The sequence below is a fragment of the Anopheles stephensi genome, chromosome X, assembly GCF_013141755.1.
Source record: "Anopheles stephensi strain Indian chromosome X, UCI_ANSTEP_V1.0, whole genome shotgun sequence".
Taxonomy (NCBI): Eukaryota; Metazoa; Arthropoda; class Insecta; order Diptera; family Culicidae; genus Anopheles; species Anopheles stephensi.
Genome location: NC_050201.1, coordinates 3654965 through 3676126, shown reverse-complemented (window position 1 = coordinate 3676126; position 21162 = coordinate 3654965). Strand labels below are relative to the sequence as shown.

General features: G+C 46.7%; 1 protein-coding gene across 3 annotated transcripts; it reads left to right on the top strand.

The window, feature by feature from the left end:
* The first annotated feature begins 718 nt into the window (after positions 1-718).
* LOC118504694 lies at positions 719-19634 on the top strand. 3 transcript variants are annotated; one of them, XM_036039518.1, is made up of 8 exons: positions 719-955; positions 1742-1975; positions 7182-7515; positions 7587-9345; positions 9415-9790; positions 9864-10024; positions 10167-10334; positions 13523-19634. In XM_036039518.1, the coding sequence occupies exons 3-8, from the start codon at positions 7198-7200 to the stop codon at positions 16570-16572; spliced, it is 5832 nt and encodes a 1943-aa protein (XP_035895411.1). In that variant the 5' UTR covers positions 719-955; positions 1742-1975; positions 7182-7197; the 3' UTR covers positions 16573-19634. The 3 variants fall into 3 exon arrangements, with proteins under 3 accessions (XP_035895411.1, XP_035895428.1, XP_035895420.1); XM_036039535.1 differs by having other exon boundaries at positions 719-1975; positions 9864-9976; XM_036039527.1 differs by lacking the exons at positions 719-955; positions 1742-1975 and adding an exon at positions 3619-4142.
* The last annotated feature ends 1528 nt before the right edge of the window (positions 19635-21162 follow it).

The following is a 21162-nucleotide window of genomic DNA, read 5'->3' as shown; positions in this document are numbered from 1 at the left end:
TCCAGGCTCTGTAGACAAGTTTTGGTGTTTCCATATCTAGCATTCGTTTATCCAGCATATCGAGGATAGCTACAAGCTTGCCTGGAATATTTGACAGGTAATAACTCCTTTTCGTCTTGCGTTGCGGATGTAAACGCAGATGACAGCATAGAACAAAGGAAATCGGTGGCTGTCAAGAATATCCCCGCCTACTTGACGGTTATCGTTCCGGATGGGCGAATTTCTCAACTATTTTATGTTTTTTTTTAAACAATTTCAGGACATGGCTGTGTCCTGAGTCTTGAATTTTTAAACTATTTAATTAAAAAAATGTCCTGAAGCGTCCAGAGAACTCCACCTATTTATGTGAAATAATAATTTATACAACAAAACTAACCCATTGTACAGCTTCGTAACAATCGGGCAACAACACTACACGAATAAAGAATCTTAATTAAATTTAAAACTCTAAACGTCAAACGTCTTCTTCCTCCCCTCTGCACCGTGTAGCCAGTGCTGCATCAGCTGCGTAGGTGAACAACATTCGAAAGAAAAGAAAAACGACGTGATGGATGTAAAACACACACACATTTGAAGACACGCGCATACAACTAGGGTGGTCGATACAGGGTTGGTAACACGCACACACTCGCAACGACGGGACAACCGTCTCTTGCTCATTGTTTCTCGAAAACACGGTGCTCGATCGCTCGAAGCTGTCTTCTCTTTGTGGTGTGTGGTCACACAACTTGCACGGCTACTGGTCGTACGGTGGTAATTGTGGTGGTGGTTCTGCTGAAATCTTGCTCCGCCAGTGTCTGAACACAACTCCTCCGTGGCGCTGCTGCCATTAGTGCGGGAGCCATTTTGCAGCTGGGTGTTTTGGTTGTAAAATCGTATCAGCTAGGTGCGAACATCGAGTCCAGCCAGGGACAAGGGCCCAAGAACATCCGTACCAGCCTGAATCGTAATTCAGGTGACCTGGCCTTGTTTTTTTCTTCTCTCTCTCTCTCTCTCGGTTGTTTTTGTTGTGTTGTGCAAAAGTGTACGCGCGTGTGTGTGTTGTGTGTGCGCATCTTTGTAGATGCGAATCGCATTATAAGGTAATGCGAAGTCGGATGCCCCATTTGTTTTTTTTTTTGACACTTAGCAGCCATAATTAGGTTGTCACGTCGTGGAAATTCAAGGGGGCCCCGTATCTCTGCTTATCGACCATTTTACGCGAATCGAGTGTGTGTGCGTGTGTGTGTTGTGCCAGGTGTGTCTCTCGCTCTCTCGCTCTTGCTCTTTGGCCGCGCAGTATCGGTAGATTGGCGCTCTCTGCTATCAAAATATTCTCTACCCAAGCGACGACGCAGCAACAGCAGCACTCAACAATCAACTTGCAAAAGTCAATCGTACGAGAGTTGCTAAACAGGAGCAAAGCAAAAGCAACACACGCACTGCACGCGAAAGATCGAAAAACAAACGTCCTTTGTGTGTGTGTGTGGGCGCTCGCGCGCCTGTCATCCCTGTCAAACTGTGTGTATTCCTCCGTGTGTACATCTCTGTGGTTGAGTTTATTTTCTGGCTGACCAACAAACACCCGTACATATATATATATAGAGGCGTCAGTTATTAAAGAATTCCTCCCCGCCCGACGCAAATAGAGGTTGTGGTGCAGCGTTGAGATATTACTTCGCCCAATGGCCATTACTACACATGTGTAGTTTAGTGCGGTCTCGTCAATGAGTTGTCTCTGGTGAAGGTTTTTTTTTTGCAGCACACGTCAAAAAAACAAAAACAAAGAAAACATGGCCAACTGAAGAAGCGTACAGTAGTGGACGAATGTTGTTGGGAAGTTACAGTGAGTTATGATAGACCTTCGTTAACCGGAGAACGAACAGTCGCGATACGCTAGAAAGCATAGCCAGAGTGCGCTGAAAACCACAGCCCCGAGCCAGCAGCCATCTATTCGTTGGATTATGTAAAGTGTAAACATACAGCCGTTCTAAAGGTACGTAATTGCATTTTGGTGTGTGAGGGAGGGAGACTTTACTGTATCTTGTGCTTGTTCCACCCCCCCCCCCCCCCCCAAACAGCGACACAACAATATCATTGTAAGGGTCCCTTGTGTTGGTGGTGGATACAGACTGCTCGACAGCAGGGTTAGCGCGCCTGTGTTTGTGTGTATGGATTACTGGGAGAAATTAAATGCATGTGTGCAGCAGCAGCGAATTTATATTTGGAAAATGGGGGGTTACACACGCGAAAAATGATTACACAGTTTAATGTCCCGTCAGATTTGGACTTTTAACCCCATTTTGAACCCCTTTTTTTGGGACTATCCCTTACGAGTTTGCCCAAATAGCCCGGAGGATAGCCACCCTCGGGGTTAATCAATTAAACACATCTGCTCCACATCATCTCCATCCAATATATCGAGCGACGTTCTATAGCTACTGCTGTGTTGAGAATCCGTAGATATGAGTAGAAGCCTAAGAATAACTGTATCTTACTGGCTGAACAGCTGTGTGAATGTCCCCACCTTGGACAGAGCACAGTATGCGCGAGTGTGCGATATAAGACAGCTCAAACTGTTCATATGTGTGTGTGTGTGTGTGTGTGTGTGTGTGTGAAATTTTGATAGACTGCACATATTTGTTTGTTCTTTGGAGGTTTCTCACTCATGGTGCATTTAGCGAAAGGAAGTCGCTTGAGGGTGGATAGTGGTTTGCAATGCCAATAATTGAAGATCACTTATTGCAGCTTTATCTTAAGCTTAGATTACGTTTTAGATGCAACCATATGGTCAGGAGGATGCAAATAGAAGGTCCTGAAGGTGACAAACAAAACAAAGGTGATGCAATATATTGCTACCCAAGGATTAATGGTCTTCTTTGACCCTACAACCTGAAGAGAGAACTTGGTCGTCGATAACTGACTTCATTATATCCCTAGCTGGATAGTCACAGTCCTGCGTACAGGGTGGATGATAGTCTAGACAGCTATATCCTGATACACCTCCTTTGCTAAGGGTAAATAGGTTGATAATTGAACCTTTCAGCTGCATTCCTGTCGATACAATAATCAGAATGCTTGAAGGTTGTTTAGCGCAATCTTATGGCAAGACAAAACTTGACAATCTATATCCGCAAACAAATCTTCTCTTCCTGCAAGAACCACCCGTAAACAACATCGACAAAAACGATTAAAATCTGGTAGCTGCCCTGGTGTGTGTGTGTGTGTGTGTGTGCAAGAAGCATTGGCCGCCGTCTCTTTGTTCGTGGTACGAAATTGGTACGGCCGCAAGGTGCAAGAGACCTGCAACTCCAGCTAGATACACACATTCGCCATCGCCCAGTGTGCCCAGTGAGCGAAAACAGATTAGCAAATAATGCTATCAGCATTCACTGTGCACCACCACAACAGTGTCGTAGCAGTATGAAACTGAAGACTGACTTGTGTGCAAGCGTGTGTGGCCGTACATCCCCCCCCCCCTTACATCCATCCCAAGGTGAACACCTTCATGTTCATATACACACTCTAGAGCATAGAGTATGCAGCCTGCTTGGCCGGAGTAGTTGTGTGGTGCATCGCGCGATAGAGCGTACTGCTGTACTGTGTGGTGGATGATGATGATGATGTTTTGGTTGCCAGGCCCTGGGTTATGATGTGGGAAGAAGTCAGCATACGCGATCAGTACAGCTGAGCGCACAAAGCAGACAGGAGCCAGTCGGAGAAGCTTGAAGTGTGAGAAAGAAAAATCCAACAGTGTGTTCTGTGTGTGTGCGTGTGTACCTCGGAGTCCAACCTTTTCCCCCTCCCATGATTGGGATGGACTCAGTGTGACTGCACACGAGTGAGTGTGTGAAAGTTTCAACAACAACAACAACAAAAATCCATCAACGACCTGAGGCAAACGTCAAACGGACTGGTTGGAAACTACCTCCACGTCTAGTCGGGAAACGATCAAAGGAGAGGCAAAAAAAAAACACCGAAGAGCCGAGAACAACAAACAAACAAAGCAGTGCAGCGACTCACGCGTTTTACACGGCGAACAAGCAACAACAACAGCAAATAAAAACAACACGCATATCATGTGATGTTTTGTTTACCCTGGGTGGCGTGTAATGTATAGGAAAACCCTGAAAGCAAAGCATCGTGCGTGTTTCGCAGTGAAGGTACGCCACTGGCAACCAAAATCCCAACCATGATGTCAACAGAAAAATTCTTCTTGTCACTACAATTGCAGGGTAAAAATCGCGACGCGACTAGCTGCTACCACCAAGGCTAGCTGTATGTGTGTGTGTGTGTGTGTGTGTTGGTGCGGTGATACAATAATTTTCCAGGGAGAAAGGAACTGTTTTCCAGGAATTCTACCTTCCTTTTGCGAGCTAATCCTGAATGCTAAGCAGGCAGGAGGAAGTCCTTACCTCGATAGTAGCTCAGCTCAGTAGATTGTGATAAGAAAAGGCAAGAGATATAGCCTCTCTCCCTCTCAAGGGGAAACAAAATCAATTTCCAGTAATCGAGGGACTAATGAACCCTCTCTGTTTTTGTGTGTGTGTGTGTGTGTGTGAACCCAAAAAAGGACACGTTTTATCCATACCTACCACCCCTGAACCGATTGAATCGTACAACGCAAAAGACGTCGGGTTTGATAAATATTGCGGCGCGAACCGTGCCGAAAGATGCTGATGAGATGATGCGGAAAAGCGAAAAGGAAGGAATGGGTGGGCAAAACATTGTGATAAACATGGAACACTGATAATGACGCAGTTTTCTGCTGATGACCGACCCCTGCGCAATACGGCACCTCTGTTTCCACGTCATCCCTAGCTTTGTCCCAACTCGCGATGTCGCAAAACAACTGTGGCGCGTTGTTTTTTTTTCGCATTAAAACCCGTGTCTTGAAGGTCTAGCTTTCTCTAATGTTTGTCAAAACAACAAGAACAACAACACACAGCTCCATAATTTAGAGCTAAAAAAAGAGAGATAGAGGTCTCAAGAATTATGAGGTCCGAGGCGCGTCAGTTGAACGCAATACCATGTGGATGTAGTAGTAGTAGTATTAGTGGTGGTGGTAGTAGCAGTAGGGTTTGTGGTTCTGACCTTTCTGCTCCCCGCGTCTCACGACCCTTCTTTATTCTTTTCTCCCGTTTCCCTTCCGCAACACAACTAATATTTAGGGCCCTTTGGTCTGTTGGCACTGTTGTTTGTTTTTTTTTACCCCCACCGACCTCGAAGCACGACTCTAGCGCTTCTAGAGCTAGCTAGGGGTTTGTTTCAGGCGTTGTTGTACTGCTGGTGTACCATGTGTGCACGACTGAAGCAATAGTTGGAAACACATGCATGCAACACAACATTTGACGGACGATCTGTCTGCTGTCATTATGGTCTCTGACGGTGCTGCCGTAGAGCGACTGTATGTATGTGTACCGTCGTACAGCGCTACTTCGTTTATAAAAAGCGAGGTTATGCTGTTCATTGCACGATTTATATGCAACTGCCTCTTTGTGTGTACGGTGCAATCCATGATGAAGGTTTTTCCTTTGTCCTTCAGCTGACGCTACCATCGCTCGACGGACTTCACGCTGTTGGTGTTTGTGTGTGTGTGTGTTGGTTTCATAGGTTCGTGTATTTGTGGTCACTGTCACTGTGCAGTGTATTAGATTGATTTGCTTCTATTTATCGTATACAGCACACCAGTGGGAGGATTTTTAGCTCTCGTTCGCTCAAGCGCGCACAGTGCTTCATAGGAAAGTACAATATTCCATCCATCGCGTCTTGAATGCACCCCATCCGTAATTCCCATCACCCTATTGTAAAGGTGTGTTTGTGTGTGCCCCCACCAACATAAACTGTTGATGTTGCGTGTATTAGTGAAATGTCGATTGGGGTGGCCCACCCTCGTGGAAGGGAGGAAGGTGGGGGGATTTAGGGCAAGTTTTGTTTTTATTTTTGTTTCGCGGGGAAAATGATTCAAACGTCCAGCTGATTTCTTGTGCCGAGGTTTCTTCGGTAGAGAAGGCGAGGCTTGCTGTCACACACACAGAGAGAGGGAGAGGGCATATATACGATAATTTGATTGCTGAGTTTTTCCCAACATTTTCGAATCTTTGATCGTATCGTTTCCATTTTCCAAGGAAAAACAATAGGCTTTTCCCCCTTACAGATGAAACAGTTTTGTATTGCATCAGCTTGTCCCCAGTTGCGGACTTTACGGTGAGGAAGAGGCCCTCTTTGTTTGGTGTTTGTGTGAGGTATTAGTTGGTAGGAGATCTTTTATCTCTAGTACCACGAACGAAGTTGTTTCTCGAATTTTGTTATGACCCCAATGCGCCTCACCTGAGGCCTCCTACTATCTCTGCGTGTTGCTCGGTGTTGCTCGGTCAGCAAAAAGGAAGTTCCTTTGTTCTTGGTTGTAAGACACAACGAATACATCAGTAACTCCACCGTGATGGTTGGTCACGGTTTTTGTGCCATATTATCCCACAAGTGTTGCCACCACACCCACACAGACAGCGTTACACAAACGCGCGTCCGGGGTTCGCTTATGACTAGAGGGAACCATTCGCTGGTTGACCATGATATATCTGTTGATCTTCAATTTTCGGGTTGCTACGTTCTTATGAGGTATAGTTAGTATAACTAGGGCTTTGTGATAGTTCCTGTTTTACAGAAAGCTAGCAGAAGGAACATATCGCTATAATAAGTACTTCTGGAACAGTCTTGCCAAGTTAGTAGTGAGTTGGACATTGGAACTCTTCCTTCAGGGGTAGAGGAACACTCAGAACACTTTTTGGCAGCAAGCCCTGTTGTGTTGTTTTTCTTAGCACGATTGAAGAATTAGAAACAGACGGGAAGCGATGGTTGTAACAGCTGCTGGTAGAAACGACCTTTGTTATTACCCTTCGAATGTTATTAGCGATCGATTGCACACACTCGAGAACAGCCAGCGAGACATGTGTAGGTGGTGCAGGACTGTGCTGGTGTGTTCTATAACGCGGTCGGTGGTGTAATCTGGGGAGAGAGTATCGAAAATACTTAAAACCACCTTCTAGAACACTCGATAAATTTGGCAAAGCCATTTGGGAGCGAGAAAGTCACACCCGGCCCATTGGCTAGCGGCCAGTGACCGATGCCACCGTCCCCAGCTCCAGCTGTGTTGGTATTGGAGACTAATGTAAGCGTTTTTGTTTCGGAATTCTCTTCACCAGGGTATTGCATCTGAAAATGTCGGCCGACTCCCAGCGCAGCCGCTCGATGGCGTCGTCGGGTGATGGCGGTACGAACGTGGTGCGCTGCATGCCCACCATCGTACCACCGCAGGCAGTGAGCGACCGTTCGATCATCGACAGTGTGGCCGGTTTCATCAACGACGTAACGCTACAGGCCCAGGCACCGCTCGGCGACAGCAAGGATCACATACTGTGGGTGCGGTTCGAAAATGCGGCCGACATTAGCGATCCCTGCCTCGGCGATGACTGGGAGCTCGAGGGTGGCATTGCCCCGCCGCTGCTGTTGATTTTGGGCTATGTGAGCGGTGTACAGGTAGGGTGTACCACTGCTGCTCGCGATGCACATCAAACTCACGAATGGTCGGGTTGTGTTTTTCGTTTTAGGTTTGGATCGTACCGGCAAACGGGGAAGCGATCGAGGTACTGTCGTGGCGCCATGGCAGTGTGAAGTGTTTGCGCGTGCTACCGACACCGACGTCCGGCGATCGTGAGTCAGCAACGGAACCGGCCGACCAGTACACCCACAAACGTCCGCTCATCGCGCTGTGCGATAGTGGGCTGGGTGGTGCCAGCGCCGCCAGTGCGGCTGCCACGAACGGTAGCTACCAGTATTGTGCGGTCAACTTCGTCTCGCTCAAGGACGGCGAAACGGTGAAAAGCATCAAGTTCAAAAGCATTATCGTGGACATCCTGGCGAACCGGTCCTCGATTGTGGTCACGTTTCCGGAGCGTATAGCGGTGTTTGATGCGCGCACGCTGGAGGACCGTCTGACGGTGACGACCTGCCATCCGAGCCCGGGGCTGAATCCGAACCCGGTTGCGCTCGGCTCCCGGTGGATTGCGTACGCCGAGCGGCGCCTGATCCCGTCGAAGCGGTCGAGCGGTGGCTGCGAAGGGGACGGTGTTACGAGCTACACCGCAACGGTGCTAAATGCGGCCAAAAGCTTCGGCAAAGGGTTGCGCGAGCTGGGTGAACAGGTGGCGGCCGGGCTAACCGGCAGCCATCTGGGATCGAGCCTCGGTTCCAGTTTGGTGGGTGGTGGTGGTGGTGGTGGCGGTGGAGGTGGCAGCGGTTCCATGTCCGGTGGTGTTGGTGGGATTGGCGGGCTACATACGGGCAGCGGTACCGGTTCGGCAAACGATGTGAGCGGCATTTTGGGCGGTAGCGGAGGCGGCGTTAGCGAGCAAGGAAATCAGCCGGGCATTGTGACGGTGCTGGATATAAAGCATCCGGTAAAGGACGTGAGCCCGACCACCGGCACCCCGATTACGGCGCACGGCAGTGACCCGATCGTGGCGCACTTTCTCGCCCATTCGGAAGCGATAGTGGCGTTGGCGTTCGATGCACCCGGCATGCTGCTGCTCACGGCCGACAAGCGGGGCCATGACTTTCACGTGTTTCGGCTGCACCCGCATCCGAGCGGTGCATCGCTGGCGGCCGTACATCATCTGTACGTTTTGCACCGGGGCGACACGACGGCCAAGGTGCAGGATGTGGCCTTCTCGCTCGACTCGCGGTGGGTCGCCGTATCGACGCTGCGCGGCACGACGCACGTGTTTCCCGTCACACCGTACGGTGGACCGGCCGGCGTAAGGACGCACGGTTCACCGCATGTCGTGAATCGATTGTCCCGGTTTCACCGATCGGCCGGCCTTTCGATCGATGGACGATCGAGCAGCCCGGTGTCGCACTCGAGCGAGGGTGGAACCGGCGGCAATCATGTACCTACTGCCATGGCGTACGCAAACCCCCGAACGCCACCCTTCCCACACCCGACCGTCGTACAGCCGCTCGCCCAGCTAAGGCAACCGTCCCATTTGCTTGGTGGTGGTGGAGGCGGCAGCAACATGGGCGTGGGCGGTGGAGGTGGATCGGCAGCGGGCAAATCGATGGGCGGTGGTGGAGCGCACCATCACACGAGGCAACGAAACTCTTCTTCCTCCTCGTCGGACGATCTTATGAAACCGTTGCGCGTTTGCGCCAGCTTTGCGAAGGCTCGCTCGTGGTTGCTCGATCCGCCCGGGTGTGTGGTGCGCGATACGCCGGCCCATCGCATCCAGCGCAAACCGATCGATTCGCTGTTCATCATGGCGGCCCACGGTGCACTGATACAGTACGATCTTGAGCCGAAACATGCGTCCGGTAGGTGTCCGCCTACTAAGCCTTATTGAAACACATTTTATGCATATACTTTACCTTTTATCCTTGCAGGAACACCGAAGGAGAAAATTTGCGACGATACACCCATCGAACTGGAGGTGGAAGCAAAAGCGCAATGGTGCCTACAGCGACAGGAAAACTCTTCTACCGGTGACATCCAACCGCCACTGTCGCTCGATAACTGGCTCATAAAGGATCGCTTCATCGAGGACAGTGTGGTCGGTGGTCGAACCGACGGTACCGGTTCGCTGCAGGACTATGATCGCTCGCAGCAGCATCCACACCACCGTGGCAGCGCGGGTAACGTCTCGCTCGATCACGATGACCGGTGGTTGTCGCAGGTGGAAATCATAACGCATGCCGGACCGCACCGTCGTTTGTGGATGGGTCCCCAGTTTATGTTTAAAACATACAACACACCGAGCGGGTAAGCATCCATTTGCCGCTACAGTCTGTTTGAAATTGTATTATCCTTCCTTTGCTTTTCTCTCTCTATTTAGCTCTCCATTATCCTCCATCGACACGGAAGCGGTGGATATATGTACCGGCAGTGGGGGCGGCAGCACCCGCTCACTGCAACGGTCCAACCCGATGAATATGCCTTTAGTTGGAGGTATGATGAGGCCCCTGGTACCCGTACTCATTGAATCAGGATCATGTAGTAATTTTCATTCATTCTCCACTTTCTCGCCTTGTGCGGTGCGGAACCGATTACAATCACCCTTACTGACGTGATGTCTTTCCCCTCCACCCAATTTTTTTTTCATTTCCGGAATTTAAAAAAAAAATACAACGGAGCACAGGTAGCTACGAGCAGAGTCCGCGCATGATGAACATGAACGAGTTTCGGCACCACGAAAATCTGGACACCGAATTTTCCTCCCTCGGACCGGTGGAATCACAGCTGCGGGAAGATTTGGCCGATGCGATGCGTGAATCGCCCCTCATCACAACCGGAAAGGATACGACAGGTATGGTGGAATGAATCCCCCCCCCTCCCTTTTTTTGTTTCTCTATTGCATTTGTTTTCCTTGCACATACCCAATCACCCTCCTACAAATTTTTCCCTCATCCAAAAAAAGATTTTATATTTATATATATAAAAACGACTAGACAATTGTGTGTATTATCTTTGTTTTGTTTCCATTTTGTTTTATCTGTTTGATTTTGGTTCCTATTTCGTTTTGTATTGTTTCATTTTAGTGTGAAAGTTCGTATAATTGTTTTGTGCTATTTTTCTTCTGCTGTTCACTTGCACCACACTGTGTTACATGATGAGCTATTGTGTATGTAATTGTGATCCTGTTGGAGGCAGTATTTTTTTACATTGCACAAATGATGGATTTTTGTTTTTCTCCATCTTCATCGCCTTGCTGTTAAAAGGCAAAAATAATCATTGTTTTATCCAGGACAGTTGAGTTGTTTGGTTTGACGTTTGTTTACAGCAGGGTTTCACCTTTTGACAGGGGTTTGCCAATCTTCGTGTGCATATTTTATTTTATTTTTCTACGTTGCGCAACATGTTAATGCAACATTTTAAATTGGCCTTAAAAAAATGGTAAAGAGAGAGAGAGAGAAAAATAAAGAGAGATGGAGAGAGAGAGAGGTAGAGAAAGAGATGAAAAAGGATAGAAAGATGGATCAATTTAGCTACCGTAATTTTTAGCACACGGATGAAACCATTTTTCATCCCATTGTTGTGTTCGTGTTGCGTTCAAAACAATTCTACACAAACTTTTGTTGGCTTACTGTCATGTTCGTCTAAGCTACTGAGGTGCTGCCATTTTCTCACTCACTAAAGAAAGCGTAGCGTTATTGAATGCTGCTTGCTGCCGATTTTGCTTACAGAAGTTAATGTTTACCGTCGCTTTTTTGTTCCTGTACACTACTATTTATTTGCTGTGTTTCTCATATTATATTCATTTTTCAATCGTTTCCGTACTGCGTTTCCATTTTGCTTGTTCGCACCACCTTCATGCTCATTTCATTTCTCTTCCTTGCTTTCATGACACATTAAATAATTTAAAGAAGAATCTTTTTTACAACTAGCGCTACCTTATAAGATATCGCACCAATATTTTTAAACCTATTCTGTGTAACAAAAAAAAAAAAGACCTGTTGAAGCAAAAGTTAATTGAGTTGACATTTCACATAAATATTGGCTACAAAGGAAAAGTTTGTTTGAAAGAGCTTTCTACACATCAGTAATTAGCCGTCGGCCATTGCAGGGAGAATAATTTGGTTTTTCAATAGTGTACACACGGTGTTATACGCTTATGTTATTACTATCTGTTATACATCGACCGTTATACAATACCAGAATGGGTTCGCTTCACGATCGTACACCACGTCGGCAGATTTATCTCTTCTAAACTGTTGTCTGCAGAACGTCGTCTCGTTTCCCTTTTGCATTGCTTGAACCACAGTCGTATGAAGAGAGTAAGAAAAGAAAAAAACAGCAGAGAGCAATGAGAAAGAAGTCTTTTCGGAGGAAAAAGAAAGAAACAGGGCCAGTGTCAAAGGCAATTGGGTGTGAGTGTAAAAGAGAACCATGTATAGCTTTCGTGCGATTGGTAGATTAAAATGAAATTGTACAGTAAATATGAACCATAAATTTTACAATGATATTGACACAGTAACCATTATTATCCGCTATTATAACAAATTTGATGGCATTGAAAAAAAAATCCATTAGAAAAAAAATTGAAAAGATCAAGGATTAAACAAAAATTAAGCAGAACAGAACGGGACACACGCAAGCATGCTTGCCTTTTGTTTTAGATAATTTTTTTTTGTTTACCCTCGTTAACCTCAAAAAATAGCATATTAGTATATTCTCACATCACCATAAAAGTGCGCCAATCGTTTTGAGAAAACAAAACGAAACATGCAAATAATTTCTTCCTTTTCCTTTGCTAATGATCACCACCTGCTGTGTTCACGTCCGGAATGCGGTAGATTGATGCTGTATTATTTTCGGCATAGTGTGTCACACTCGCTGAAGTGATCGTTTAGTGAGCGCTGCTTACACTTAACCTGCCACTTAGCTCGTTTACCATCCTTAGTCGAGGGCTCGATCGCATGTTTAGTTTGCAAAACAACGCGCTATTCTCCTGTATTTATTTTTATTTAATTTTTCATTAATTTTACTCTCTTATTGTATTGCAAAGTTTTTAACATTGTTTGGTTTGAGGTTGTGGCTTACGACAATGCGTACACGTTTCTATGTTTTGTTGTTTTGTTTTTTTTTTATTCGTTGATTAATTTGTTTACTTCCTTCAATTCCGTGTTGAATTTCCCGTGAAAATAATAATGCATTCCTGTTTTTTTTTTTACTACACATTCCCCCCCTAGCGCACTTACTTTAATTGCAAAGCAAGAAATTCTGTTGTAAATTATTACGCTCCTTAGCCTTAACCCTAGACGTGTTCCTAGTAATTGTACATATATATTTTTTTTCTTACGGAAACAAAACAAATCAATTTGAAAATAATGCTTAGTTTACGCAAACGAGGTAACAAAATGGTGATCATTGGTTTTTGTTAGAAGTTTTTTGATTTATTTTTCTCTGTCTCAAAATTAGAATTAGCTTACGTAAAATGCAAATCAAAAGTCAAAACACATAAAATATATGACTGCTTCAAGATGATGATATTGAATAATGGTTCTAAAACACTTGTGCCTCTGGCTTCTTTCTTTTTCTTACCATCTGTCTCTCTCTCTCTCTCTTTCTCTCTTTCTCTCTCTCTCTCTCTCTCTCTCTGTGATCTGTGTATCCTGGTTGGTAATGTGCACCTCATCGTGTCGTACTTTCTGCTACCGATAAATGATGTTGTCGATTGTGTGCGTGGGCGGCTTCCATCCGTTGTTCCATCTTGCCAAAACTGACACCGGCTCTTCCGGGGACGCCGATCGTCGGTCATCGGGGATTGCATGACGCGCTGTGTCGGCCCGCTGCCGCTGCATCTCTCCTCAACAACAACAACCACAACAACGCCCTTTATCTATTTCTCTACCCCCCCTTTTTTCCCTCCCCTCAAACTGTCGGCGCCTATCACTTCAATACATGCGTGTGTGCGTGCGTGTGTGTGTCTCTCTCTCTCTCTCGCCAAATTCACCACTACCCATTTTCCCCGGACTATATTCACCATTGTTATAGGCAACCATTCGGGAACTGGCTCGACGTGTGGGGTGGTAGGTGGGGCAGGACATCCACCAACGCAGCACTCGACTACGCCGGCTGCAGCGGCCCAGCATGCGCTGTCAGCGATCACCACCGCCAGCACCACCACCACCGGTCTTTCGTCCGTGTCGTCCTGCTCGTCCACATCGATCTACTCGTCGACCCATTCGCTGAGCTCGATCTGTGACCAGCAGCATCAGCAGCTACTGCAGCAGTCCCAACAGCATCAGCAGTGTGGAGGTGGCGGATGTAAGGTATCGGGTGGCGGCGGCGGATCCAACGACGGGGGCGATCCGGCCGGATGTTACTTTGAATGTAAGCAGCCGCCATTGTTTGCTAGCAGCGGTGACAGTAGTAGCAACAAAGCTAGTGGATTAGTTAAGAAAAATGTTGGTATCGTACAGACGTGCGCGCAGCATCCACACCAGCTGCACCAGCATAATTATTATCCTGACCCTTCCAGACCAGATTCGGGTGCTAGCGGGCGTAATGTGTATCATCACGGTGGGGGCGGTGGCATCACCATCGCTAAGGTGGTGAACCCGCTCGGTACGGTCACCACGATCAGCACCGTCGGTGGTGGTTCGGCCGGTCCGGACAGCATCGAGTCGGACGATTTTATGCAGGAGTGTGTCGAATCGTATCTGCACGAAAACTGTGACGAGGCACTGTTTCGCCCCGTCGTTACCGTGCATCACGAGAGCGTATGTGCACCCAAACTGCCCACCGCACAAGAGCTGGACATGGTAGAGCTGATGCGGGCTGGGCGCTACCGTGGCTCCTCCTTGGACCGAACCGGAAGCGGTGTTGAAGCGCCCGGTAAGGCCAGATTGGTGGCGGGTGGTGGATGCGAAGAGCGGCCACTCAGCCAACCAGCCTCACTAATTGGGCGCGATTTAATCGTACCGGTAATCGAGGAAAAGAACCTGCCGTACTTTACCGGCAGCGCCAAACGACAACGTTCAAAGCAACAGCAGTCTGGGGTGTCGAAACGGGCGGAAGTTGTGGAGCCAGCGGTGGTGCAACAACGAGAATACAAGAATGAACAATCGCGTACTCGAAAGCTGTTGGCGGGTAAGGATAGGCAGGAACGAAATGATCCCGCTGCAGATACGAAGGCTTCAGAGTGCGAGTCAGAATTTACCACCAAGCTCAACACGGTCGACGTATCGCTCGGGAAAACGTGTGAAGATTTTGAAACTATAGAACTACCCGTGGTTGAGAGCGATCCATTGGAAGGCGAACCAAAGCGGGATGCTACGAACTCACCGAAAGGACGAAAGGATGATGATGGAGGAGGAGGTAGTAGAGCGGATGCGCACGGCAAAAGTTATCCGCTCACCAGCAGCGCCACCTTCGGTTGCAAGAAGAGTAAGGATAGGAAATCGATTCCACCGCCCGATGTCGCTTCCGGTGCAGCGTCTTCAAGCGATCGTAACGAAAAGAAGGATTTCAGCAGCATGCGAAGCAACACCCCAGCACAGGAAAAAAAGGGCACCGGTAGTGCGGGGAACGAAAAACGAACCAGCAAACGAACCGGTAACACGCCGAAGGGTAAAGATAGTCGCCGGGAGAAGGAATCATCGAGCGAATCGAAACGTTCCGCCTCACCGGTAGTGGTGATGCTGGATTCCGACCCACTGTTGCTGCCCCCGCTAGAGGCGCTTAAAATTGACGACCTAGAACTTTTCGGCGATGACACGACGGTGCCCGTACCGCCGGTGGACGTGAGAGCAAAAGCGTCCGAACCGACCGTTGGTAAGGGCGGAGACGACAGTGAGATGATGTCGCACGAGACTGGTAGAAGCTCGGCACTGGATACGTACTACGATCCTTTAGCGAGCGATGAGAAGTACGAGGTGATGGAATTTGGTGAGCAGCCGCACGGTTGTCCCGATCTGGCGGTGTTGCAAACCACCGGTGCGCAGTGCCCGGCGAGTGATTCGGTCGAGAAAACGCTGATCAGCTTCGAAAGCCCCTTGGCGGAAAAGGCGTCCGATGGAGGGCCAGCTGGAAGTGTTACGACTCAGCAAGAGCAACTGGTGGCCGATATGCAAAGTGTTTTTACCGGTGGCAATATAATGGTGGCTATGTGCTCCAGCCTGCGGGAAGCATCCCCATCCGTTGAGCCAGACGCGAGAGAGGAAGAGGAGCCCCCGTTAACACGCAGCTCAAGTCAATGTGTGGTGAAGCAGGTTTCGCTCGAAGGTCAGGATTCGGATTACAAGAGCCTTGAGCTGGATTTGGACCTGCAATCGGCTGGTGGGGTTAATACGGGCAGCTCTTACAACCCCGCAACAACGGATGGCACGGCTACGATCGTTAGCCTGCTGTCGTCGGGCTCGGACGATGAGGAAGACGTCACAACGAACTCCACCACCAACGATCAGGAAGAGGATGCCGGTGGTGAGGATACGCTGCTGGACCGGAAACCGGAAACGGAACCGGGTAATAAGCTGCCCGAGGCTAGCGGTAAACGGCGACGACGCAAACGCACCAACACCTGTCAAACGAATACGACTGCAAGCCTGATCACCACCACTACCGGCGATGCGAAGGATGCGGACGAGGGTGAGGAAGAGGAAGAGCATGGCGATGAAGATGATGAAGAACTGCAACCACTGATATCGAGCAACAAAACGTCCTCCTCGTCGCTTTCGGCTGCCCCGACCACCACGAAAAAGGATTCGCTCACGTACGGCGAAGGACCGCTGCTTACCGGCACCGATATCACCGTATCGCTTACAGCACTGCCATCGGAATGTGAACGATACGCCAAGGGTGACGACCCGAGCAAACAATCCGTCACGCTGGACGGCAGCCAAATCGGTGACGCTACCACCGTCAAGTGTTTGACAGCTGGTGGCGGTAGTAGTAGTAGCAGCAGCAGCATCGGTCTCAGCACGAGCTTGATCGTATCTTCCAGCACCGGCAAAATGGCGGCGACAGTGTCCGCGACCACCGCCGCAGGAGGTGGCGGAAACGGGGGCAATGGGAAGAAGAAATCGAAAAAGAAGCGCAAATAATTACTATTGAAGCGAATGGTGCTGTTGACGTGTTCGGCCGCATCATTGCTGGTTTTGTTTTTGCTCTCCTACCTGTTGCTGCTGTGCGCGTCCTGTTTTGCGCTAGGGTTTTATCTGTGTAGCGCTATGTCCGATTGAAGATGGATTTTTTTTAATGTATGTGTTCTTCGCGTTTTTCGGTGCGTGTGTGTGTGCCTGTGTATGTGTGTGTGTGTGCGCGTGTTGGTAGGATTCCGAACGATCCTCTGATGGTGCTGTTGTCACAGTTTTGTCTATATCTGTCTGCTCAAAACTCGTCCGTGTGTGGGGATGTCGTGTCGCGCACAGTAGGTTGTAATTGTTGCTGAATGGCGAAGGAAACACAGCACAGATCTAATGTAAAAGTACTGAAAATATGCCAGGGAGGGAGGGGGGGATGGGTGATGGAAAAAGGTGTCCATTTGCTTTGCTCTCGGTAAAAAACGATTGTATTCGGATCGCCCTCATTACGTTGTTCAAGTTTACTGATCTCATCACATAGACTTTGGATATCGGTGCGCGGTATTAGAAGCAGAATGGGCAGACGAAAAAGATTAACCGTTTGTATTTTCAATTTCACAAGATCTTTGCTTTAGGAGTATCATATTTATCAAACCTCTCACTCTCTCTCTCTCTGTGTTTCTCTGGTAATTTAGTAGTATTCATTTGGAAGAAAAACTAATTTTTAAATTGTATTCTTCAATTTACGCAATGGCTTGTGGTTTTATTGTTGTTTGTTTAAAAAAGATGATTCATATTAAAAAGAACCAGCAGCCGCGTAGCCCAACACCCACAGTACTTGTGGCACGTCTAAGTTTTTGTACTAGGTGTTTGGGGGAGTTTGACTTAATTTTCCACATAACAAACGGAATTATAACCCGTTCAGTTGAGACGCAAAAAAGCTATAAAATTCTATATATCGCAATTTGCATTATTAGCTGCAATTTCAGTTAGGCAAACGTTCGTTCAAAAACAGATTGTGCCATACAGATTATCCATAGAAGCATCCGTTTATCAATTATCCCCAACCAACCATTTAAAGAATGCTGTCTCAAGGTTATGTGTTTAATTTTTCTTTTTTGTCCCTTTAAATTAGTAATCTTTCGTAGTACAATTGAGAGCAAAAACAAAGCAAATGCAAAAAAGAGGAAAAAAGAGTAAATTTAAAAATTTAAACAAAAAAAAACGCTTTAGTTCAATAATCAGTTATTTAAAAACAAAAAAAAGAACTTAATTTTACTGTAACAACAACACACTGTAAGTTTTGCTTGTATTTACACTTAACACACATACCAATAGGCGCGCCGCTCGTTTGTAAAATGTGTATACAACGGTGAGAGAGAATGTTAGCTGAGAGTTTTCAATGCAATCAATCAAGATTTTGTTTAGAGACGTAAGAGAGATATAGATGGCAAACAGGAGAATTGAACGCAAATATGCAATGTGTTTGTTGGTGGAAACATGTAACTTCTTTTACTTTTTCTTTTTTGAGGGGCACCTTTCTAGAAAACCTTGAAAGGTCTCCCTCCTCCTCCCTGCCAAGCACTCGATCATTTTAGTATGGTCCTAGTAGCGGGAAAATGTCTTGCAAGTACTGGGATTCGATACCCGATATGGCGCACTTACCGATATGAGAGAGTTGCGCTTAGGGCCGCTACCGTGTAGGCTATCGGGTCGCTCCTACCGGATAGCCTTCTGCAAGCCTACTAAAGGCGCCAGCAATCAAACACAATCGGACAGTTGCCCTTCTATATTATTTTATTCGCTTTTAGTTTCTATCGATCTGCTGCTGGTTAAGTGTCTAACTGCCAATATACGTTTGAAAGTGAAAGATCCGCTTCTGATTTCACAATCACTTCACGATAGATGTGTAACGATTAGCGATGGAGAAACAAGACCAGATGTCTCTGTGAACAATTTTTTTCTTCTTCTTTCTGTCATATGGCATAAATGTTTGCCATTGGTTTATTTTTCTGCTTATGTATTCATGTGTTGATTTGATACTAATCCCATCTATCATACTGTTCGGTGTAAAAAACCCTCGTGTTCGTACGAATCCTGTGTCGATTATACATATAGAGAAAAGCGTAACCATATGAAATCTAGCCAACTGTCAGATGATGTGTTACTTGGTTTCTTTTGGTTCGTTTCAAAAAACAGAAGAAGAAGAAAACAACCCCATTATTGGAACTGATGTAATGATATATTTTATTTCGATTTATTTCTATTGTTTCCCACGAACGGGAGCATCATCTTTGCATTGCATGTTCATTGTTGCCTAAATGAAATTAAAAAAAAAAAAAAAACAAACAAACTTAGCTGTGTAAGACAACCGTAAGCTTAAACAAAAAGAAAGAAAATAGAGCGAGAGAACGAGAGAAAAAAAACATATTAAACTATAAGTGATAAAATGAATAAGTAAAACACACAACAGCAACAGCAAAAAATTGTAGATAATTAAAAAGAAAACATTTTCTCAATTGGACACCAAAATAAGAAAGCACATTGAAAAGGCTGAACAAAAAAGTTAAAAAAGTTAAAAAAGGAACAAAAAAACGAATTAAAATTAATCGATCGAAAACTTTTATCGTTTCTTTTGGTGGGGTTTAGAAGTGTGGGGCTTAAGATGAAACATTAAGCATAATATTTCATTTATTAAATATCATCCTAATTTCGTTCTAATTTAAAGAGGAAGAAAAACCCGACGCAGAGTAGTAGAGCAGCACACAAGTACATCCTTCGATTATAGCCTCCCCATCTGGTGGTTATTAGCAAACCAAAATCAAACAGAGGGAAATCAACAAAACAAACTCTCACCAGCAGCGCATGTAAAGTGTGATGATTATTTACAAATGTATCGCAAACAATAGCAAAAACAAACGAGAAACACGAGAAAAACGGTATCAAGAAAAAAAAAGCGAGCAACCTAACAAACACACTTACAATAGTGAAACAAAACAGGCACAAAAGGAAAGCAAGCAAAGCAAAACAGACAAAAAAAAAACCGACGAATGTTCTAGTTAAGCAAACCAAACTAAGCGAAAACGAGATGTGAGGAAGAAGAAAAAGAAGAAAACAAGGTGAAGAACAAAAAAAAAACGAAAAAACCGGGGAAAATAAATTAACAAACAAAATACTTTAAACAAACCAAAACAAAACCATACCGTGGCGCAGTAACTCATTACTCACCGTACAACGAAAAAGGGGAACAAACGAGAAAAAAAACTAATAGTTGTATAAAAAATGTCCCTCGTTCTTGAGAAAGAAGGGGGAGTTGTTTTGGCTTTTCTCCCTTTTTAAGTAGTTTTGGCAACTTCAACAAACCCCCTGGAAAAGGTTTTAAGTGGGGTTGTCCCGACCTACCCACATTGGCTGATGGTTCCTTCCTGAGATTCGATACGATACCGAGTCCCTGGAGGGGGTGTGTGAAAGATCGGTGCCGCTACTGTCACCGCTATCGGGGCCGTCGCTATCCATTGACGTTAAAACTGAATCCGGTTGTGGTGTGTTGTTGTGTATCGTTTAGCTATGGTGTTATCTCTCTGGTGTTCACAGTCGAGATTTGTCAACATCACCTCATCACAGCTAGTCTTAAAATTAATTTTTATTTCCCATTCAAACTCATTGCTCGACTTTTTTTTCTCTCTCTCTTACTTGTTTAGTTAAGAGCAGTTGTTGGGGTCTTACTTTTTTTTTTGTTCAATGGTTTAATACGTGTAGAAATTGTGTAACGTTCATACCCGCGCCACATTCACGCAAACAAACCTTCCCCCCCCCCCTCCCCCTCGTCCATCCGTTAACCTTTGTGTCCTGGTTATCAAATCTCAACCACCTTTTGTCTTTACTCACCTGCAGACGGATCGCTCGCGATGGATGGCAGTGGTGAAAGCTTCCTAGCGAACAACCATCACCATCACCAGCATCAGCAGCAGCAGCAGCACGGTGGTGGTGCGACCGGTGGTGGACTGCAGTCGGCCTCGCTGGTACACCTTGACCAGGAGGACATGAGCAGCAGCAGCTTCAGCTCGGCCAGCCGAGCGTCGCTCGAGCTGGGCCATTCGTCATCCAACACCGGTTCGCCGACGGCATCGTACGGCGAAACGCTGTTACCGTTTCAGGGCGACTCGAGCGGTTCGTTATAATGGAACGCTCGGCTGGCTGGCCGTGTGACAGCAACACCGCCCTGGCGTGTACGGTGCAACCGTATCGTACGTCGACTGCTGGGGTAACACGGACAATCATCGTCGGCGGACTAATGGCTGGTACTAGTGGCCGATGAGCGGGTATTTCGACCCCGCCATAATGTTCCGGCCAACAGTTTTGAATTTTGAAAATTTCAACGGGCGAAACGTGATACTAAAACTTCAAATTCGAACGTTCCAGTGAGAGGCGTTAGCGCGTGCGTGCGTGATTGAGGTTATGTTTTCAAACGTTGGCGATTGGTTTTGAACACACACTCCCACCCCCCCCCCCCCCCAATATATCACCATATATTTGACGAATTTATAGCTAGATGCTGGCCATTAAAATACGTTAGAGAGAAGGAGAGAGAGGAAAAACAAAATCCATCCC